The sequence below is a fragment of the Meles meles genome, chromosome 16, assembly GCF_922984935.1.
Source record: "Meles meles chromosome 16, mMelMel3.1 paternal haplotype, whole genome shotgun sequence".
Taxonomy (NCBI): Eukaryota; Metazoa; Chordata; class Mammalia; order Carnivora; family Mustelidae; genus Meles; species Meles meles.
The window spans coordinates 48,188,976-48,213,507 of NC_060081.1; the positions used below are offsets into that span (position 1 = coordinate 48,188,976).

Sequence of the window (24,532 nt, forward strand, 5' to 3'; positions counted from 1 at the left end):
TCTTGCTTAGGAAAAATGACAGATAATCATTTTTTGGAAGTTAAAGTTCTAAGACGATATTTACCTACTTTAAGTCCAAATTATGAACATTTTCAGGCATACACAAAAGTAGGGAGAAAGGTAAAATAACCCCCCATATACTGTTGAAGCCCTGTTATAAACAGCCCACTACATCTCCTTTATCAGTCATCCTTCCCTTTTTTCCTTTCTCTCTTCTCTCTGCAGACACATTTTGAGGCCAATTTCAGACATTATAACATTTCATTCCCAATTACTTCTCTATGCATCTCTAAAAAAAAGTGCATTTTCTTTCAGAACCAACCGTGGCAGCACTATATTCAACAAAGCTGGCAGTGATTCCTTACCACAAATATAATAAATGGCCCATCTTATTTTTTCCTCTATTTATAATTTGTTTGAATCAAGCTATAAAGCCCATACAAGGTCCCTGATAACTAAGTCTCTTGAACTTACTTTAATCTAAACTAGTTCCTGCTACTATTTATTTTTCATAATGCATACATTTGTTGAGGACACAGATCAGGTATCCCATAAAATGTCCCACATTCTGAGTATCAATGTTTCCTTGTTGTGTTATGAGGCTCGACTTTTCCTTTCTGTAGGAAGACTCCAGAGGAGATACCGTGACATCCAGTATGGGTCCCATATAAACAGATAAAGCTTGACTACTCCACTAGCCCTGGTGCTAAACTCACTGAGTTGGCTCAGGCACTTTAATCCATCTGTGTCTGACTCCCAGATGCCTCCTCCTTGCCCTGGTCCACACTGTTACAGGCCAAGGTGAAATTCACACTGTGTGCACTGAACCCCCTGCCTGTGGTGGGGAGGACCTGCCTGTACACACCCACACTGGATACACTATGCCTTGGCTTCCCACTGGAATATCTCAGTGGATGGTCCACATGGCTGGCTTGTTAGGAAACAAATACTCGCCTTTTTTTTTTTTTTTAGTGATATACAATTAGGTTGTATGGAGGTTATATATGGTATTTTTCAGTGGTTACTGGTAGTCCTTTCAGTAGGAATAACAAATAACACTTAATCACTCCCAGCTGATTATAAAACAGAGAAAGCAAGACCTTAACGTGTGAAATGACCCATAATCCTTCCAAACTAACCAAACTACTTCCATTTTTGTATACTCTTCTGTCATTGTTTTCCACGTGAATACATATTTTATATGGTTTATTTAAAATTACACAATTTCCTTTTTTCATTATTAGGTTATACCTGTATAGTTCTAAAACTGAAATTTTATTGAATGAATAATGTTTCAGAGTTTATGTACCAAATTATTCTCTACTTCTAGATATTTAGATGGATTTTCAATTTTTTTTTAATGGAAGATGACTTTGCAAGAAATATGTTAATACAGAAAGAGGTCATTTCTTTTTATCAGAGAATTTGTAGTTTAGATGCATAAGATAGAAACTTATATACTTGATGAGTATTACTAACAAAATTTGTTCCTAATAAGCTTTAAAATATTTAAGAATAATTAATGGAAGGAATGAGTACAAGGAAAATATAGCAGAATTACGAGGGTATAAGAAGTTGAATACTGCCCTTCAAAATTCATGACTACTGGGGGACCTCGGGACATCAGTTTATTTACAAATAGGGTCTTTGCACATATAATTAAAGACTGAGATCGCACTGGGTTAGGGTAGGCTCCAAATCTAATGATTGGTGCCATTGTAAGACGAGGAGAGGACATACAGGGACAAAGAGAAAAAGGCTAGGAGATGACAGAGAATAGAATAACACAGCTATATGCTAGCAACACTGAGGAGTGCCAGGAACCCCTAGGAGTTAGGAAGAGGCAAGGAAGGATTTCTCCAAGAGCCACCAACTCTAGGATTTCTAACTTCTAGGCTACAGAACCGTCAGAGAATACATTTCTATTGTCTCAAGTCTTCCAGTATGTGGCAAATTTGATTACCAATGATTAACTGAGAAAAGAGTTGTTGCTATTGTTTTTGTTTTTGTTGTTTTTAAAGGAGACAGAAGTTTATTGACTACACTGTAAGGTAGCAGCAGACAGCAAAGGAGGGACTGTCTGCCACAAGGTGGTAGGGAGGGGTCATAGTTGTAGGGCAGAGTGAAGAGGTATGGGAACGGATGAATTTTGCCTTTTTTGGTAACTGTGCCTGGTTGTGAGTAGTCCATTGGTTAGTTAGGGCCTATGACTATTTTGAAGTAGGTTGCTTAATGAGCCTGTTTGCATATCCGAGGTTCCATTGCTCAAGGCCGTTGCCTAAAAGGGCCTCTATATTCCCACCTGACAGATCAACAATGACAAATCGTTGGCATTTGGGTGGAGGTCTCATCTTCAGTAGCTTCCTGATGAATGAGCCATGGAGAGATGTCCCTACCTATGCGCCAACATTGGTCCGTTGGGAATTTATACGTAGGAATTACAAATGGTAGAGGCAACCGAATCCAAGGTAGACAAGATATACGCATTTCCCTGAGTAGAAGGGATCATCTGTCAGCTTGAAATTATGGCAGCAAAAGAGTTTTCTATTCTCTTTTTTTTTTTTTTTGACAGAGATCACAAGTAGGCAGAGAGGCAGGCAGAGAGAGAGGGAAGCAGGCTCCCTGCTGAGCAGAGAGCCCGATTCGGGGCTCGATCCCAGGACCCTGGGACCATGACCTGAGCCGAAGGCAGAGGCTTTAACCCACTGAGCCACCCAGATGCCCCGGAGTTTTCTATTCATGGGTATATCTTTCAAGCAAAGTAGGCTTTTTCATTGTTAACAAGAGCATCCCTCAGCCCCTGGAGACCTCTCGAGGATCCGTCATGGTTTGATCAAAGAATACATCATACCCTAGAGTATTCTTCCTGTTCCCTGCAGCAATGTCTTGGTCCCAGCCTTGAGGGCTGATTCTGCACAATTCTGACTGAAAACATAAGTGCTGTATTTTATAACAGAGTCATGAAACAATACGTAATTAGGTCATATATTGTTTTGTATTACATGGACAAACTGGCCAAGATGTCCTTATCGGCCATCTGCTGGAGAATTATATAGACAGAGCCTAAATTATACACCAAAATAAGATGCCACAGATTTATCCATTAGTTGGATAAATATCATTACTTAAATCCATCTTCAACTTCCAATATTAACCATTCTAGAAGCTATTGGAGAATTATGTTCCCAGATCCTGAAATATTGCCTTGTTACTTGGAGTTTAAATGAGATGCATTTTTCACAGTTACATGGGCTTTTGATATTTTTCTAGTATACAATATAACTCAATATAATAGTGTTTTTGATCAAATGATAACAAAAACACACAAAGTCTAAATAAGTCTTGTTCAAACTGAATCACATGGGACAAAAACAAGATGATGAAATGCCTTGAACAAGGTTTAGGTTAGCCAGTCACTTAAAACAAGCTCTTCTTCATTTCTGGCAAGTTTGAATAATAAATCAGGTACTTCTGGGACACAGGAATTTGTCCTGTGGTGGCAGGTACTCATTCTGCAGCCAGAGCAAGTGATCAGTGCAGAGGGCAGCAACTGGGATAGTTCTACCAAAATAAATCTGGCATTATCTTGGCCAAAGATTTGCATATTTAAGTAAACCTGTTATCTTTCTTGGGTGCCAATATGACATTTCAAGGGTATCCTCCCCATGTATTAGAGGAACATTGTGGCTAGGTAGATCCCACGTAGTTCTGCATTCCACAGGACACCCCTCTGTGGCCAGAGTGAGGTCTAGATGCTGGTCAACATCGACTCGTGTGCTAGGTGTGTCTAGGGAGAGGCCGCACTGACCTTCTGACAGGGTGGAGACCTGTGCACACCAACCTTTGATTCTATAGAACCCACAGGGTGAGCTGAAACCTCCTGGATGCATAGGCTTTGGAACCTTCTTTTAAAGAGGAACCAGTCTGCCTTTTCTCATTTGCTTCTTTCTTCTGGACTTAACAGAAGTTTTACTTATTTGTACTTGAAAAAAAATACCATCTATTTCTAGGTTTAGTGCCATTTCCAAAAGTCTGGTTGCTCCTGGTGAAGACTTTCCATGTATATTCGTTTTTTCCTCCTCCTTCCCTCCTACCCATCCTTCCTCATTTCCATAAAGAGTTGAAAGCATCAATTTAAGCATCCCCCCAAACAGAAAAGAAGATAGCAATTCCTTAGCACAGACTTCCAGATACTTGTTGGTTTTCAAGGGAGCTCTGTCTGGTTTGTTTGCTTATTTGTTTCGCGGTTGCTTTCCAAGGCACTTAACTTGGGTGTCTTGGTGGTGAGCACCAACTGTGGCACCTAGATAGTGTGGCTCCATGTGCTTGCTCTTGGCTCAGGTTCCCTCCTATTCTCCATTCTACAGCTTCTATCTTAGCAAAAGGAAAAGGCAACAGAAGAGTTTATGTTCCCTTAATGGCTACAAAATGATGTTAATGAAGATCAACAAATCCTGTAACTATGATTTTAGATGAGGTCTTTCAGCTTCTACCAAATGACTAAGCATTTTCCAAAACTGCATTTCTAGAATGTGAAAAGATACATTAGGGGTGGTTGGTGCAAGGATCCTGTGGTCAAATAAGACTGGGAATTGCTTATGTGTTCCCCTCTTCTCGGGTTCCATAGCAGATCCCAAGGAATGCAATCAGGAGCCTGATTAAATTCACCTAGCTGTGCAACTCCTGAGGGAATGCTGCTATAATCCACCCTGCCCCATTCTGGACACTTTTCTTTAGTGTTCTTCTTTTTTCTCTTTCTTTCTTTAGTGTTCTTACCAACATTTTCTATTTCAGAGGAAGCCATCAAAATGGATACCACTGCAATGCAAATCAGTTTTTCAACAAATATTTGATGGAATAAAGCGTTTTAGCATCCATCAAGGAGAGGACAAAATAAATGGAAGGACTTTAAATTCTATCAGGAAATCCTGAGATCATAGCCCTGGAATGGCATCTTAATTAACAATGTTCCTCCTCTGGGGCTATGTCATGTAAGGGTCAGTCCACTCTCTTTGCAGAGGGTTTGGAAAGCAACCCTGGGAAGATGCTGGGCAGAGAGAACAAGAAACACCCACCCCTAGCCTCCCTAATGTATCTTGAATCCCAAGTCAGGCAGAAAGGGGAGCTGGCAAATAAAAAAAGGGCCACTTCCTCTTTGCTTGCATAAACAGCCTAGGTGCAGAAGAGAAAACAAAATGTCCAGCTACAGAAGCGGGATGAGCACTGCTCAGGGAAGGAGTGCCGAGCAGCTCACGCAACCCATCTCGGAGCAACATTTCCATATAATGCCCAAGTGCCCTGTATTTGGGTAGCAGGGCATCAACTCTCTTATTTGTTGTCCTTACTACTCAGTGATAATAAAACCTATACAAATGATCAAGCCCATCAAAAGCAACAGTGGGTGGCCCAAAAGACTAATGCTCATTTAATTGCCATCTGCTTGGGAACTGCTTCCCATCACCAGCAGCAATGGCTCACATTGGGCAATGGGTAGGCGCTGATGTCCTCCACATTTGCACCTACAGATAAAGCAGCAAAGACAACCCCAGTGCTCCGAGGCTCAGTGGATTTGACAAAGGAAAAGTCGCCTTAGCACCCAACCTAGCACTTTCCTTTTGTAGAAGAGTGTGTGTGTGTCGGCGGGGGGGGGGGGGGGGGGGGGGGGGGAGTGGTGGTAAACAAGAGGGCTCTTTTACTTGATGTTCAGCAGAAAAATAATACTGGAGAAATCAAAGTCTTTTTGATTCATTCCTAGTCATCCCTCTCTAAATGTCACCATTTGTTTTTTTTCACATAGAAATTGAGTTTCTGATAGTTAAGAGTCGTGATCTCTCTTCTTCCGCCCAGAGATATTTTACCACCACGTGGCTTAGGAACGGAACCATCTGTGGAGACAGCTCAGACGGGCTAGCAGGCATCTTTGTTCTGTGTTTTCTTGTGTGTGTTGAGAGTTCTTATTCTATAGCAACGAGGAGAAGGAATTGCACTTAAATTCCCTGTCTGTCTCCTGACAGGGCAAGGAAAGAAAACAGGGAACTGACAAGAGAGGAGCAGGGTCAGGGAGGAAAATACTGGATCTAGACCCATGTTGGGAGGGAACTGGGGCAGTCCAGAGTTCAAGGCTTCCAAAGATTACCGTATGTGAGAAGGTAAGACTAGTTAGGGGCAACTGAAAAATCTATGAAATTATCTCCATCCGGAGGGATTCCTCTTTCTCTGGTGATCTCACAGCACAGAACCCCAATAAATAAGTGAACCAAAGCTCCTGCCAATGCTCAAACCCTCCCTAAGGAATTGTCTTAACTTGGAAGAGCCTTTAAGGAACATTTTTCTTGTTTCTATAAAATGATGCCACCCACCTGACGTTAACAAGATTTAAAATTCATTTAAAAATCATGTAGAACACTGAGTTGCTGGTGCTTAAAGAAAATCATGGTAAAATTACTAATGCATTAGAATTCTGAAACTTTGTATTCAACACGGAATTAGAAGATTTTTCTTACGATGATGAATTGCTCATGACAAGAGTTTACTGCAGCAAAGTAAAGAGCAAAGTTGGGGAGAAGAAAATAGAACCAATGGATTTTTCTTGAGCTTGTTACAAATAAATATAAAGGGAAAAAAAAATAATGGAAGGATTGCTGTGGTCAGGTGTTATTCCTAAGCTGTGGGGCTTCAACCAGTTTCAATGAACAGCATCCTGGCAGGCCAGGAAAAGTAGACAGTGTTTGAATCCACAACCATTACTTTCATAGAAGTTTCTCTAGACATTATGACATACTGGGCACCGCTTTGAAGTTATATGGGGGGGGGGACTTAGAAGTAAAATAAAATCTGATTTGAACAATTACTTAAAAAAAGTAAAACAACCCAATTAAAAAAAATAAAGCAAGCAAACAAACAAAAACCAAAGACCAAAACTCAAAAAAAAAAAAAAACCAAAAACCCACAAAGGGTACTAGAGAGTATTTTTTAAGAAAAGGAAAACAAATGACCAAGAAACAAATGAAATACAGTCAATCTGACTTATAATTGTAAATACACAAGTTAAAATGATGAGATACCACTTTTATTACCATTACTGGGGGAAAAAAAAAAAGAATTTTTTTTAGAATCCAGAACTGGCCATGGTGAATGAGAATAGGCAGTCTCGTAGGCACTGGCTGGGAGCACATACTGATCCAACCAAAAGGCTGGATAAAGAGATAGTGGTAGATAGACATATGGAAAGTACACAACCTTCAAAAATAACCTAAAAGTCTTATGTGCATTGGCAGGGATGTTCTCTAAGATATATTATGTGAGGAAAGCAAAGCAGAGAACAGGGTGTATTATATTATCTTTTGGAGTTTAATTAAAAAAGAAATATATGGGGTGCCTGGGTGGCTCAGTCATTGGGCATCTGCTTCTCCCTCTCCCACTCCCTCTGCTTGCGTTCCCTTTCTCGCTGTCTCTATCAAATAAATAAATAAAATCTTAAAAAAAAAAAGAAATATTATGTGTGTGATACATACACAGAGACTGCACATTTATGCATACACGTATGTATTACATATGCACAGATAGGCTTTATGTTTTATAACCTTTTGATGTTTTAAGACATTTCTGTCTTTCTTTTTTTAAAAACATTATTAATAGGGGCACCTGGGTGGCTCAGCATGTTAAATGTCTGCCTTCAGCTCAGGTCATGATGCCAGGATCCTGGGATCAAGTCCCACATCAGGTTCCTTGTTCAGCAAGAAGCCTGCTTCTCCCTCTGCCTGCTACTCCTCCTTCTTATGCTCTCTTTCTCTGACAAATTAATAAAATATTAAAAAAAAATTATCAAGAACTATCTAGGTAGCAGCATAATAGGTTGCTTTAATTTAATTTTTTCTAAATTCAAAATATGTATTTTAAACTCTTTGTGCCATTTTCATATTACACTATTGTTACAGAAAAATAGGGCAAAATACAATTTTTTAAAAATTTACAGAGGTTACGTATGCTTACTTAAATGATCCAGAAATAATAAGTAGAGTCCTACCATATGGGATACTGTGTTCTCTGGGATGTTCCTGGAAGTTGTCCAATGCAGTGGGCCAGCTTCATTAACCCTCACCTCTATTCTCAAAGAGATAACTATTCTCAAAGTTGGATGTATATCCTACCAGAATTTTTTCTATCTACTTCATATGTGTGTGTGTGTGTGTGTGTGTGTGTGTGAGAGAGAGAGAGAGAGAGAGAGAGTGTGTCTCTGTGTGTGTAAACAGATAGTTAAGGATCTTTGTAACTAACAACAGGATCATTTTGCAATTCACTTTTCCACTTGGTAATAGACGTCATCTTTGTGTTCTGAACACTGAGATCCAAGTCATTATTTTTAATAGCTACATGGTCTTCGACAGAATGGCCTTCCATATTGTACCAGTATCTACTGGTGGACTTAGGTTGTTTCTGATCTTTTTTATACAAATAATTCTGCATGAAATTATACTATGGATTTAAGAAAATTGCTTGGTTTTAGCTATTGGATTAAAGAAATACATAATTCCTAGGTTAAGCATTGGGTGAATTATAAAAGTTGAGATTTCATTCAGTTGGTCAGGCGTAAGAGGTCTTACTTCTATAATTAATCTAAACTTATGAAGTGATTTTGGACAAACGGACCTACCCAAAAGCTAAAAGAACATAACTTCCCAAATTACTTAGTGTCCTGAAAATGTGACTATTTCCCTTAAGGTGCCAAAATAATTCAACAAGAAGAGTACACTCTTCTTGGTAAATGACACTAGCTTTTCATGACACATCGTCAAACATGGACCAGAACTTTTCAGTTTTAGTACCATAAACCCTGTGTTTCAGCTTCCTCAGATTATGTAAATAAATCTAGCGCTTCCCTGTCTGAAGAGAAAATCAGTTTATCTCTCTGCTGTGACTCATCTTTCAGGGTCCCAACATGGCCACGGAAGGACCCCTCATCCCCACTCTAACCACTTCTCAGTTCAATGCCCCTAACATCCTCTGTCTTTTATAAGTTATAATTTTAAGAGTTATAATTATAACTTTTATAATTCACATGCCCTGTGGGCATGGATATAATAAATTACACTTGTTTATGTATATGTACATGTATATGTGTACAGGGTTGGAAAATGCTTGAGGATAAGTGTAGATGATGTTTTCAACTTTGTATCTCTTACTCATAGAGTAGGTACTAAATAATAATGACTATATCTTTTCCTTTGAGAAAGATAGTTTAAATGAATATACTCAGAAATTGTCTTTACTGATTAAACTAGTAAATGTTAACAAAAGTTGTATCTCATACATACACTGGTGATGGGTTATTTGGCAATCTGTATTCTAAAGCTTTAAATATACATACAACTCTTGGGAGGCCTGGGTGGCTCAGTCAGTTAAGCATCTGCCTTCAGCTCAGGTCATAGTCCCAGAGTCCTGGGATCTAGTCTCACATCAGGCTCCTTGCTCAGTCGGGAGCCTGCTTCTCCCTCTGCCCTCCCCCCGGCTTGTGCTCTCTCTCTCTTTCCGACAAATAAATAAAATCTTTATACACACACACACACACATACACACACACACACACACACTTGCAGCTCTTTCCACTTCAAAGAATTCATCTACAGGAAGTGATCACGAGTATTTCCAAGGCTTTACCTTTAAGGTTCCTGGGCACAATATTTATTATAAGAAAAACATGGAAATGACTTCAATGTTTATCAAAACTGAAGTATGGATGATACATAAAATGGAATCCCATGCAGCTAATAAAAATATTTCATGATGTGGAAAAATATTAGTGGGAAAAAAATTAACTCTGAAGTAATGGTCCAAATGACTAGGTGCAGTAAGATCTATCTAATTAAAATAGAAGAAATGAAATTTAAAGTAAAGAGACCAATATGGAAACAGAGCTCTCTCCGGGTGGTAGATTCATGGATTACCTTTTTATTCTTTGTGCTGGAAGAATCTCTTTCTGATACATAGACTATCTATTTTGCCTTTTAAAAAATTTTTTTTAAAGATTTTTATTTATTTATTTGTTAGAGATCACAAGTAGGCAGAGAGGCAGGCAGAGAGAGGAGGAAGCAGGCTCCCTGCTGAGCAGAGAGCCTGATGCGGGGCTCGATCCCAGGACCCTGAGACCATGACCTGAGCCGAAGGCAGAGGCTTTAACCCACTGAGCCACCCAGGCACCCCTTTTTTGCATTTTTTAAAATTAAAGATTTTATTTACTTATTTGACAGAGCAAGTGTGTGTGCACGTGAGCAGGGGGAGGGGCAGAGGGGGAGGAAGACGGAGGAGAAAGAATCTCGAGCAGACTCCATGTTGAGTGTGGCGCCCAACCTGGGGCTCCATCCCATGACCCTGAGATCATGACCTGAGCCTAAACCAAGATTTGGATGCTTAACTCACTGAGTCATGCAGGTGCCCCTATTTTGCCTTTTACAGAATAAAACCTACCAAATATATTTGTGGAATGAATAAATCCATATTATCTTTCTTTGGCCACATAAAAATCTGAGATCTATTATCAACAATTTACCGTTTTTTGTTTTTTGTTTTTTGTTTTTTCGTTTTTTAGAAAATGCTGGCATGCAAGGCAGCCAGGTTTCATTTTCAACTTTTCCCTATGGAATCAACATAGAATATCAATGTTCTAGGGAACAGGGACTCCATAAATTTCCTACTCTGCGGGCTCAGCACATAAATGTTCAGAACTGAATGTGGGAGGTTAGTTACGCAGATGAAATAAGGACAACACACTGTGTAAGTCAAGAGGCCATACAGAAAATCAGAAAGTGAGGAAGAGATGATTCTTATATTCTTATGTTGTTCTCCTCAGGTAAGTCCCTCAAGTAAATGCTCATGGCGCCTGCCCTCGGTTTTGTCACATGTGAAAAAGATGATCGACAATTCTCCATAAACAGTCTTGGAATGTCACATTGAGGTTAAGACATCAACTGTGGAATCCCACCCATGATAACACAGTATAGAAATTTCAAAGGCTTCTGATACAAAATAAGTGACTACAATGACACAGTAGGAAAAAAAAATATGAGACTATTTTTAAGGAGAAGAATCTGAATCCATATGTACACAAATGCAGACCCTGGGAGGGAGCTGCCCTATAAATACAGACATTTCTTCAGCACAGACCTACAGGCGCCCACATCCCTTCTCCGCAACTTTTGGACTTGATGGACAGTGCTTGACACAAAGTAGGAACGGGATGAACTACTTCTTTCCCTTTTCTACTCCAACTGCCCACTTCTCTGGAATGAATTAGAGAGCTCCAGCTGAAAAGTAACCCATGCAGAGGGAAAGAGACCTGTAAGTTTTTGGCCATATTTGTTTATACAACCATTTCTAAAATGTATCAGGGATAGCGCACTGCCCACTTTCTAAGCTCAAGTATGGAGAAGATGGCGTAATTCATCTGCTGATGCTCCTAAAAGCATACTGTAGGTTTTTCCTGTCTCTTTTCTTATCCACTCACCCAGCCCCACGGCATCCCACCCGGCCTCTTTTTTATACTTTTATATCCGCTACAGTATGTTCTGGCTTCTAATATAGGCTTTCTTTTTAAATGAAAAGCAGAGGAGGAGGAGGAGGAGGAGGAGGAAGGAGTCTTTACTCCGGATTTGGTAACTGAAAAAATCCTTACGGTTCATGTCCCTTCTTAAATCTGCAATTGGGTTGATAAAACTGAGGATTAGAGAATATCAGCTCTTCAGAGATGCAAGCAGTGTTAAAAAAAAAAAAACAAAACCCTGACAATATAACCCCCAAATCCCCAAACAAAACCATGCTGTGTTCCAGCATACAACAGAAACGATATTTGTATCAATAGCAGACATATGTGTGTGCGCACATTTCCGAGCCTTCCTAGGTCACGTGCTGTGAGGGTTAGTTCTTCCCAAGAATGCTGTGAGGGAGGCAGGAAGACCATCTTCACTTTACAGGCCAGGGAATAAGGGTTTGAGAGGTTGTCATTGTCCCACGGTCACCCAGCCAGGAGTAGAGAGAATTTGCACCCTTGTTTAATTTGACATAATCATTGTTTCCTTGGGGCTCAAGAGACTGAGCATACAGAGGATCTTAGTCCTCTTTTAATGTTCTTGGCTTAATTGATGGTTATAAAAAGTTAGCATGTTAGGGAATAAGCAAAATCCTATGATTTGGTCCAGGTTTTTATTTCTCCCATTGATTACCTTTGGTGAAACCAAAGGTGGTCTCCTATGGATGGATGACTGGGATTTTTGGGCGCAACTGAACTCTCTGGTGGATTTGGAAGAAAATCCAGAAAATCCGTGTTGACATCTGAGTTCAATTTAAAGCTTTTAGGGATACCAAATGATATCTATGGTTCCATGTTACTTATGTCCTTTCTCCCTTTGGATGATGATGTAAGTAAAGCCTTCACAGACGTATTTGCAAAAATTGATAAACCATATAAAATTACAGCATTTTAAAATAAGAAAGAACCTTAAGGATAATCCAGTCTTGCCCTCTCATTTCTTCCCAGGAAACCTGAAGCTACTCTCTATCCTTGAATTCTTTGAGGCTACGGGTGCTGGCAGCACTGGTAGGAATATTTTTTTTTTAGCAATTGGTGTAATATTTTATAATCCTCTAATTTAAGACTTCTGTACTCAAATGTTTAACTTACCTCCAAATCCATCAGGCACATATGTTTTAAGAACAATATTGCAGAAAATGGTTGGCAGTGATAATGGTTTATTTCCCTCATTTCGAAGGGAAATGTGTCGATAGCCTGCTTGGAGGCCATCCAGAGGAAGGATCCTCTGGCCTATGAGCCTGTTGTTGTCGTCATACACTGCTATTCTCAAGACTGCCAGGTCAGGGAGGATTACCTGCAAACAAAGAATGGTACCTTTCAGGGTATTTTGGAAAGCAGCCCCCAAGAGCCCTGACTCAAGGAATCTGAACTATACCCATGCTGTTCTTAAATGTGCCTTTATGGTGAAAAGAAGCCCAAGATCGATTTAGATTCCTGAAGGATACTGTCCAAGCTATTGAGAAAACAATTGAACAGGCTTCCTGAAAATCTCTTTGAAAATTTTAGATGAAAACGATTACCAGTCCAACCCTTGTCATCTTTGTCCTTCCCCACACATAAAAATGGACAAACAAAAGGAGACCCTGATAGAACAAGTGACTTTCCTTAATCTCTGAGATCGGAACAGCTGGGCAGAGAATCAGAGCCCTTGCCTTTGAATCCTGTGGTCTGCCTCCTACCTGGGCTGCTTCTCCGCTTTTTTAGCTTGGCCTGTTTTTGAGAATATGGAAAGTATCTTTGAAGAAATGTCCCACCTATAAAGGACAACATACACAGAAATTTGGATTTTCCCTTTTCCTTGCACTCCCAATATTTTGGGATATTAAATAGAGTGAGATGGGGCAGCTAGAAACATTAACTTATATCCAAGACATCTACTGTTGTTATCTTCAAAATAAATAAAAGGACATGAAATCTGAGCTCAGCCAGCAGAATCCTAATTCAGATATAAAATAGCAACAGGATACAAGAAAATCCAGTGTTTTAAATCAGGAATGATTTTTCATTGGCTAAGAACAACCAAGACATCTTGTCTAGTTTGAATACTGGATCTAAGGCTAGACAATGGATCGGTTATGTAGTTCTGCCTAGAGATTATAATTTAATGCCATTTCAAGACGATGAAGAGGAGAAATCAAGTTCAAATTCATCCAACTTCATTTGCGTTATCGTTTCTCATGTGGGTAAAAGGGGGCTTGCCTTGTGGGATCAGTGCAAAGACCAAAAATATTAAAAACAAGAGAGAACAAAAAGTGAAAGCACTTGGTCCTGACGAAAAGCAATTTAACTTCTGAAGAACAATGAAGGGTGCAGAACTGGCATCTTGTTTCTGGGGCCAGTAATCCTATATGTAAAAACCAAGTCTGATGTCTCCTCACTCATCAAAAACAATGAGCGTCTGGGATGCCTGGGTGGCTCAGTTGGTTAAGTGGCTGCCTTTGGCTCAGGTCATGATCCTAGTGTCCTGGGATCGAGTCCCATATCGGGCTCCTTGCTCAGCAGGGAGCCTGCTTCTCCCTCTGCCTACTTGTGATCTTTCTCTCTCTGACAAATAAATAAATAAAATCTTTAAAAAAAACAAAACAAAACAAAACAAAAAAAACAATGAGCGTCTGAAGTCAACTTTCTGAATTTCTAGAAATGTGTCTAGGGATTATTCATGCTTCCAAAGAACACTGGCCACACTGACAACAGATCCAGCTATAATAAGCTATAAAAAAACAAAACAAAACAAAACAACTGGTGGAGGAAAAAAGGCCCATGACAAGTTATATCCAATTTCTACCATACCCTGTAGGAGAGAAAGTCACGGTGAGGGTTGCATGGAAATAACAGTACTCACATAACCAGGGGAGCCTGAATCTCATAATGGCTTGTTTCATTGAACCACTGATCTTCTGTAATCTGGTTTCTGAAAACGAGTTAGCCAATTCTGAAACTGCTAATCCTCATTTCTGTTAAGCTAAGAAGCCAAAGATCTGTGTTGGAGGACATGCACATGAACAGAAACACCGGAAGCCCTGGGCCTAAAGCAGCAGCAAGAAGCTCTCCCAGTTGGGATAAGAGAGCAAGTGAGAGAGAAAAACAGCTCTTCTTGGAGATGGCACTACCAATGCATGGATTTTTCAATACATCTTACACCGACAAATGAGAAACAAAGGGGAAACGTGATTACAAGATAAAAATGAAATCATTATAGAGTACGACTGTGATTGGTCTGGGGATCAAGGTACAATGGTAGGAAAACCCCCCACAAAACCCAAAATAGCACATGAAGTACAGACTGTGGGGGTGGCGACAGGTATCACACTTTCTAGAGGCACAGGACAATACCAGCTGATCTATTTAAGGACATTTATTCGTCTTAGTTTTGGGTTCACCATCCTACCTGTCCTCTTGGCTAAAGGAGCACTGCAAGTTACCAGCTACTGCCAGGGCAGAAAAGAACTCTCCAGTGTGTACGAAGTCCACCAGTGAGGACACATTCTAAATACTACCCATCTGGAACTTGAGCATTGCCACACAGAAGGTGGGCTCCTTGGAGGAGGAAAGGAGAGCCAAAAGGACAAGAACAAACAGAAGTAACAATCATGCGGCATCTATAGAACTTACCCACTGGAAGAAGAGAAGAAGACGACATTTGGGGTTGTGTAACTGCCCTGTGTCACGTAGTGTCTATGTAGCCTATGCACTAAAATGTGGCCCCTGAGTTAGCATGGCGAGTCTGACACGTTGAAAGTGCCCTACCTTCCGGAACACAAATGATTCTTCATTGTAAACTGGATTGAGTCCGTTGTTCATCACCATGCGAGTTCGGAATTCCTTACGTATGGTGTCGGTGGGCAACCCATACATATCCACTTCTACGTATGTACCAATTTTCTTATCTGATAAAAACTGACCTGATATGACCTGTAGCAACACAGAAACAGGGTGAGAGAGAAGTCAAGTCTGTAATTGTCAAGAGCAATGAATAATCCAGAAGTAAGAAATCATCTGTTCATCTTTAGAAATTTTAGTTACCTATGGAAGTAACGTATTCATTTCTTACTAAAACAAAACACTGAGCAACTACTTTATGCCAAAAAAAACCCCAAAAACCAAAAAAAACCCACAAACAAACAACAACAAACCCTGCTCAAGACAGAGGTTCTGATGTTGATAACTGTTTATAAAGAGAAGATAAAAAATGATGAACCCTATAATACAAAGAAATTATGTCCACAGCAGCTTAATTCCACCTAAATATCTACATACAAAGTGATGGGTTCAAATATGCCCTAGGATCCCATCAGAGCTCTGAAATTCTGCCCACCTACACTTTATTGAATTCTTTTATAAGTCCTAGAAGGAGACACAATGAAGAAAAAGAGCAATGCTAAAATTTGCTTGTTGCCTGTTATCCTTTACCGATATCAATAATGGTCAGAGGTATATACTTGCAAAGCCCAGCATTAAGTTCCATCTATTATAAATCCATGGACAGACTACTTTCCATTTACTTTCCAAAGAACAATATAGCCATGTAGCAGGGTTTCTTTCTGTATTATTGAACTTCCAAAGTTTTTCGAGGTAAAATTTGACATACAATAAACCATACATTTTAAAGTGTACATAAGGTCCATTTTGATGTATGTGCAGTTTTCACTTTTCCAGAATGTCATGTAGTTGCAACCATACAGTACAAAGTCTTTTCATTTGCTTCATTCCCTTAGGAATATGCACGGAAGCTTCTGTATGTGCTTCCATAACTTGCTAGCTCCCCTCTTGTCAGCACTGAATAATATCCTGTGGTCTGTGTGTGCCACAGTTTATGTATCCAACACCTAAGGAAGGATATCTTAGTTGTCCAATTTTTGGCAATTACGAATAAAGCTGCTACAAACATATCTGTGCAGGTTTTGCAAGGAGCACGATTCCTGGATTATAGGATAAGAGCATGCTTCCAAAGTGGCCGCACCATTTTGCATTCCCACCAGCAATGAATAAGAGTTCCTACTGCTCCATATCCTCCAACAGGTACTTTTTTGATCTGGCATGTTCTGCTGAATATAGCTAATAGTTCCACTAGGGAACAAAATGTATCTCTTAGGAAGAAAAGGGGGAATCGCAAAGTTGAGAGCAACACATGGGCCTTGTAACTGGACATTAAATATTTCAATTCTTCTTAAGGCTTTTCCAGGACCATCTGCAGACACATTTTTTACAGTCCTGAGACAGCAGGGGGCTTACCTGGACTGAGCAAGTGGCTGCAATAACCCCATCGACAGGAGTTTCAGAGAAGGGATCGAATGTTCGATCGGGCCGTCTCATGAAATCTGGTTTGAGGAGGTACCTGGTGGTACAAAAGCAAAGAAGTTTATTAGTTGCATTTACGATGATTAACACACTCATGCTTCAGGACACTAAGTACTTCCTTTCTCCCGTCTCTAATTTAAAAGCTAGGGTTTTAGGTAAGGGAGTCTAAGGACTGAAGAAACTATTCCTTTCCTAGGGATAATCCTGAACAGAGGAAGGAAATGAGGAATGCTTTTAGATTCCAGGCCCAGTGACACCCAGAGCTTCCTGATGCTATTACATCCTCTTGAACTTTGTTATGCCATGGACCTCCTTAGATACTTACTCTCATGTGCACAAAATAAAATACAAGGAATAACAGTGAAAAACCAATTATATGAGCTCTAGTTACTAAAATATGAGAGTAGGGGCGCCTGGGTGGCTCAGTGGGTTAAGCCTCTGTCTTCGGCCCAGGTCATGATCTCAGGGTCCTGGGATCGAGCCCCACATCGGGTTCTCTGCTCAGCAGGGAGGCTGCTTCCTCCCCCCCACTTCCTGTCTCTCTGCCTACGTGTGATCTCTCTTCTCTGTCAAATAAATAAAATCTCTAAAATAAAATAAAATATGAGAGTACATGATATTCTACTTTGTGTTTTAATGACTGCATTGAATTATGAGATATAATGCTAAGTTGATAACTATAATTTTAAAGTACCAATATGCATAAAAATATTTTGTGAGATCTGTAACAGTAATAATGATATGAAAATATCTGTGACTTACTTTGGTGTCAGAGTCACAGGTACTGTTAATAGTATTGTGGATTGTTGTCTTTGTTCACAGTGAAAAGAACCATGAAATTTCAAGTTAGAGGCAGGTGAACCTAAAGATGTAATTATTTTTCTATTTCTAGTCAGTGCCATTAGACAAGAAAATGGAATAAAAGGTATCTAGATGGAAAGAAAGAAGTAAAACTCCTCTTCACAGATGACATGATCTTGTATATAGGATATACTTAAGGAATCTATCTAAGGAATCTACTAAAAAATGATCAGAGGGGTGCTGGGTTCAGTTGGTTTGAGTGTTCAACTATTGGTTTTGGCTCAGGTCACGATCTCATGGGTCATGAGATCGAACCCACACTGGGCTCCACGCTCAGTGGGGAATCTGCTTGAAGACTCTCTCCCTCTGTCCCTCCCCCAGTTCATGCTCTATTTCTTTCTAAAATGGTTCTAAAATCTAAAGAATGTATCTTTTAGAAAACCCATCAGAACTAATAAATGAATTCAGCAAGGCTGCAGGGTTAAAAACCAATATGCAGAAATCAATTGTATTTCTAAATACCAGCAATGAACAATCCAAAAAAGAAGAGTCCATCTACCATAGCACCAAAAAGAATAAAATACTTACGAATAAATTTAATAAAATAAGTGCATGTACTTTGAAAGCTACAAGACACAGTTGAAAGATGTTAAAGAAGATGTAAATAAATGGAAAGACATCTTGCGTTCATGGATCAGAAGATTTAACATGGTTAAGATGGCGCTATTCAGGGGCGCCTGGGTGGCTCAGTGGTTTAAGCCTCTGCCTTTGGCTCAGGTGATGGTCTCAGGGTTCTGGGATTGAGCCCCGCATCAGGCTCCCTGCTAGCAGGGAGCCTGCTTCCCCCTCTCTCTCTGCCTGCCTCTCTGCCTACTTGTGATCTCTCTCTGTCAAATAAATAAATTAAAAAAAAAAATCTAAAAAAAAAAAAAAAAGATGGCGCTATTCACCAAATTGATATACGGATTCAATCCCTATCCAGATCCCAACTGGCTTCTTCAGAAATGACAAGCTGATCCTAAAACTCAAGGACCAAGAATAGCCAACACAACCTTGAATAAGAAAAACAAAATTAAAGTTCTTATATTTCTCAATTTCAAAACTTTCCACAAAGCAACAGTAATCAAGGCAGTGAGGTATTGGCATAAGGATGCACATATACATTAATGAGATAGAACTGGGAGTCCAGAAATAAATTCATGTATCTATGCTCAGTTGGTTTTTGACAAGGATGCCAAGATTATTCAAAGAGGGAAAGAATATTCTTGTAAATAAATTTTGGTAGGACAACTACAATGGCCACATGCAAAAGAAGAAAATTGGCCCCTTCTTTCACATCATATACAAACATTAATTCAAGATGAACCAAAGACTTAAATGTAAGAGCCAAAATGGTAAAATTTTTTGAAGAAAAATAAGGATAAATCTTCATGACTTGGCAATGAGTCTTAGACATAACATCAAAAGCATAAGCAACAAGAGGAAAAAAAAAAGATAAAATTGGCCTTATCATAAAAACTTCTGCACTTCAAAGGACACTACCAAGATAGTGAAAAAAACAAGCCATAGAATGGAAGAAAATATTTGCAAATCATATACTGATAAAAGGTATGTGTCTATGATATGTCAAAAACAACCCAGTTAACAAGAGGGCAAGTGATCTGAACACATATTTCTCCAAATAAGAGAAACAAATGGCTAAAAATGACATGAAAAGATGCCTGGTATCATTAGTTTTGAGAGAAATGCAAATCAAAATTACAGTGAGCTGTCACTACACACACATTAAGATAGCTATAGTTAAAAAAAATCAGATAACACTAAGTATCGTCAAGTTCATGGAACAAATGGAACCCTCATACATGGCTGGTGGGAATGTGAAATGACACCAAGACAATCTGACAGTTCCCCAAACAGTTAAACAGAGGTGCCATGTGACCCAGCAATTCCACTCTTAGTAAATACCCAAGAAAAATGAAAATATATCTAGACAAAAACTTGTCTCTGAATGTTAGGGCAACCAAATAACCAAAAGATGGAAACAATCCAAATGTCTATCAATAGATGAGTGAATATATAATATGAGGCATACCCATACTATGGGAAATGACTCGGTAGGAAGAAATGAAGTACTGATATGTGCTACAGCATAAACCTTAAAAGCATAATGCTAAGTGAAAGAAGCCAGTCACAGGGGCGCCTGGGTGGCTCAGTGGGTTAAGCCTCTGCCTTCAGCTCAGGTCATGATCTCAGGGTCCTGGGATCGAGCCCTGCATCGGGCTCTCTGCTCAGCGGGGAGCCTGCTTCTCCCTCTCTCTCTGCCTGCCTCTCTGCCTATTTGTGATCTCTGCCTGTCAAATAAATAAATAATATCTTTAAAAAAAAAGCCAGTCACAAAGACCACATACTACATGAATTAATTCCTATAAAATGTGCTGTCTGTACAAATACAGAGAGACAGATAGTAGATGGTGGAGTAGAATAGGGAGTAGGTAGGGGAGACTGGGAGGTGATGGCTAAAGGGTATGAGTTTTCTTTGTGAGGTAAGGAAAATATTTGGAAATTGACTCAGCTCCACAATGTCTGTCCCTTATGTCCTTTGGTTACAGTTACATAATCAGACCTCAGCCAGATTCCATAACTATCCTGAAGTTGTATCAGACTTCATCTAAGAAAAAATTTTTGTTTTTACAAAGGACTATAACCACAGATAGTAAAATTCCATCCTAACATGAACAGCAGAAAAGGGACAATAAAAGTATTTTCCCCCAAACTGTGGGTTTACTTTTAAGTATAAAAGAATCAAAATTAGAGGGGTCAAGTCTTTCCTATTCTTTAGGAGAGCAACTTTTACTGATTTTAACTCTAGATGATGTCAAATTTATTATCTTTTAAAATTCAAGAAAGGATTCTGGGGCATGACTTTTCTCCTTAAAGAAAAACTCCAAGTCCCATTTTTGTGGTGTTTTTTTTTTTTAAGATTTTATTTATTTATTTGACAGACAGAGATCACAAGTAGGCAGAAGGGCAGGCAGAGAGAGAGAGGAGGAAGCAGGCTCCCCACAGAGCAGAGAGCCCGATGTGGGGCTCGATCCCAGGACCCTGGGATCATGACCTGAGCCGAAGGCAGAGGCTTTAACCCACTGAGCCACCCAGGTGCCCCCCATTTTTGTGGTTTTGACAAAGTTGTCATTCATTGCTATCTTCTAAGTTTGAACAAAAAAAGTGTTAAAGAAAATAACCACACATTCAACTTAGATTTAATCATTAGTAAAGAACCTCCAAGGACAGCACTGATTTTTAAATCGAAGATATACAGAGTTTTCAGAATCATTCAAATATTAAAGATGATTTTAAATTTTCACCTGTCTCCAAGAGAATGTAACCCTAAATATTAATTTAAAATCTAACTGCACAAAACAGATGGTTTCCTATATTTATAGTTTTAGATTTGGGACCCCTCCTTTTTTTGTGGCTAGTGTTAGCCACAGGAAAATATGATGATATGGCAAAAGCTGAAGTCTTAGGATGGAAAGTAGATGAGAAACTACAGTATTAACACACACTACTTCAAGCGAAGCCTACCAGTGTTGACAAAATATTGGTCGTTAGCTTCAAGGGGATGTAAGAGAGGATGGTTCTGGCTTTCACAAGAAGGGGAACGTGGATTCCACTTGCATGGAATGAGGGATTTGCCTCCTGAGAACAGAAGGGGAAGGGGCTTTCTGGAGATTCCATACTCTCCATTCCCCACAGCCATTTCTGAAGGGACTTTTCTCACCAAAAATACAAAATTGTGATGCTGATGATTTCTGGGTGCCCAAACATTCTTCCATGTCCCCTCCTTCCTTATCTGCTTAGAAGAAAACTCATCTGTGAGAGAGTGAACCAATCCAAAATAAGAAGTGCCAGCGGAAAAGGGCAAGAAGCCGGAGTCCGATTCTCCAAGGCAGGCAGCCTTCAGTGTAATGTATTGATCTTATATACTTAAAAAACGATAATAAATAAAAGAAAGCATGGAGAAGTTTGACAGGGCCAGGAGGTAAGCCCTGGCTTGGGGGTGACACTGAGCCAGCTTATCTTGAAAGGGTGTCTGTTTGGGGCCTGTGGGGACCTGTGGATACAGCAGAGGCCGCCACTCACTGGTGCCTGTGCAGGTCCAGGGAGCCCCAGGCATCAGTGGGACCTGTGTCGTTACACAGGGCTCTGAACTTAGAAGAGTTTTGTGCCTGGTTTAATGCTCTGCAGCTACTGTCTCAAAATGCTTAAAAATTTGTGAACAAGGAGGCCTTTATTTTCATTTTGCACGGGGCCCCGCAAACCAACCATAGCTGGTCCTGCCTGGTGTTTTTTGGTACAGAAAATAAATTCATTCCAAGCACCCAGGTCTGTGTGGTGGACTTGGGAAAAGGCCAAAGCAAATGACAAGTGAAGGGAGCCCGGTATTTTCTGAGACATTTGTAGGGTCCTGGAAGGCAAGAGAGGAAGAAAAGAAGGGCCTTCAGCCAGGTGGGTGGACAGAAGCCGTAAGAATCAGAGGATGGGGTCATAAGGAAGGACAACCTATTTCATCACACCCATGATGGCGCCAATTGTTCAATACTCCACCATCTTCTCTACCAGCAGGAAAGCAAAATGGCTGATTGTAACTAAAAGACCGTCATGGATTTCAGGACACATTTCACCCTGAGAAAGTTCTACAAAAAGTATGCATCTTTGGATCCTAAAACATCCTACTATGTTGGTCTCAGCCATGCCAATTTCCTCTGAAAGTATGTGGACTTGAGAAATTAACTTGCTCTGTCTTGTTTCCTTGGGAATTATACAAATGCCTTCCATTTTTATACCTTTAGAAAGGAGTCTGTCATGAACTACTGCTCACTTTCCTACTGAAAATCACACTTACTAAGCTCAGGGGCACAGCCTTCCAAAAGATCAGCCTGGAGAGCAGGCAGGGAGTCCCAGGCAGGTTCCCAATGTTGTGTTAGCATTGGTAGATTCAGACGGTGTGCATGTGCTTTGCAACACTGCTGTTCTGTATACAACCGCTACCGTTTGCCACCCTAAGCCTGAACGGTTCAGAAGGCCTCTGTACAGACACCCAGCCCTCAGACACGCCAACAAGTAGTGTTTAACAAGTCCCTGCAGGTGGGTGAGTGAATGACAAAGGCAACATAGGGAAAGCCAGAGCGTCCAGGATGCCCTCGCTCCACGGAAATACACCTGCATGGCCAGCCCCATATCTACCAGCTATGACCGCTCCATCGCCGAGAGTGATGGGGTCGAGAAACACACAGCTGAGGAAGACTTCTTCCCTCTTCCCCGTCGGTGACAAACTCTGCCTCCGGGAGGGGAAAGGGAAGGGTGGGGGATGGTGACACATGACGGAACATGACTGTCAATGGCTCTTTAAGGCGGGGCGCCCCACTGAAGAATCCTATTTTCCTAATCCCTCTGGTGGGACGTAGATTTTTGGTCACATCACTCCAACACTTCAGCACGGAATTCGGGCTCCAGCAGCACCGTGCTTGTCTGGGAACGCATTTTAGAATAAGCAGTGGTGCCTAAAGGGAGACACTGATCTTGTGAACCCTGGCGAAACAGGAAGTTTCGCAAAGGAACGGAGGGCACGCATACAGCTCCTGGTGGGACCTCATGACCTGGCAACAGTCCCCCTCCCTGTGGAAATACTGGCTGTCGGACAGCTGCGGCCAAGAGGGCAAACTTTAGTGCCACTGGGCCACAAGGGAGGCTCTGAGGAGGGAGCCCCGCAAGGAGTCGTGGTGTCTGGTATGAACCATGAGGGTTGGGCTTCAGTGTGAGCTTTCATCCCCACACCACCGCTGTCCCCTGCAGCCTCGCTGCCTCAGTTTGCCTCTGTCAATTTACCTGCACCATCTCCTGGTGATGAGCGCTGTGCATTAGATACAACAGAGCTGTAAAGAATTCTAAAATGCAGGGGCACCTGGGTGGCTCAGTCCACTGAGCATCTGCGTTGGGCTCAGGTCATGATCCCGGAAGTCCCAGGATCGAGTCCTGCATCGGGCTCCGTGGTCAGTGGGGAGCTGGCTTCTCTCTCTGCCCCTCCCCCCATTCATGCTCTCCTCTCTCTCTTGCTCAAATAAATAAAATCTTTTTTTCTTAAAAGATTTATTTATTTGACAGAGAGAGAGACAGTGAGAGAGGGAACACAAGCGGGGGATGCGGGAGAGGGAGAAGTGGGCTTCCCACTGAGCAGGGAGCCCAATGTGGGGCTCCATCCCAGGACCCTGGGATCATGACCTGAGCAGAAGGCAGACACTTAATGACTGAGCCGCCCAGGTACTCCAATAAATAAAATATTTGAAAAAATAATTCTAAAAATGTATATTTGGCAGTTTTCTTTTGAATTACATAGTTTTTCTTTCTGTAATTGACATATAACATATTAGTTTACGGGTTAAGACTCTGATTTCTTTCAAAGCACACAGCAGAGGAAAACATAACATATGTGTCAGCGACGCATGTGGGGGGTCACTCGTGGGTGGAGGCGCACGGATAGAGAACCATCTAGCAGGAGGAAGGGGGGTGAGTGTGCACTCTGAACCCGTGACTGCTGAAAAATGTTATCTTGGCTGGCTGTTCTTAGTGATAAAATTGAGGTATTCAACCAGGGAGGCCAAGAATTTCCTGACAGTAGTATTATGGATGGGATGGCACTCCACGGGATTAATTTAGAGGCTCAGGGACAGATGCATGAAGGGAAAAAAAAATGGCCACACTGTTTTTTTTCTTCACAGAATTTAACTTCACATTTTCACTTAACCTTTCCGTGTTGTGTTCCACATTACAAAATTAGGAAATCAACAT

General features: G+C 40.7%; 1 protein-coding gene across 12 annotated transcripts in view; it reads right to left on the reverse strand.

Moving 5' to 3' along the window:
* PLCB4 (phospholipase C beta 4) overlaps window positions 1-24,532 on the reverse strand; it is a 420,401-nt gene that overhangs the window by 33,167 nt on the left and 362,702 nt on the right. For all 12 annotated transcript variants that reach the window (XM_045980886.1, XM_045980883.1, XM_045980895.1 and 9 more), the window contains 3 exons: window positions 16,817-16,919; window positions 15,332-15,496; window positions 12,674-12,878 (listed from right to left, as the gene is read on the reverse strand). In XM_045980886.1, coding sequence (XP_045836842.1) covers window positions 12,674-12,878; window positions 15,332-15,496; window positions 16,817-16,919 — 473 coding nt within the window. The remainder of the gene's footprint in view (window positions 1-12,673; window positions 12,879-15,331; window positions 15,497-16,816; window positions 16,920-24,532) is intronic.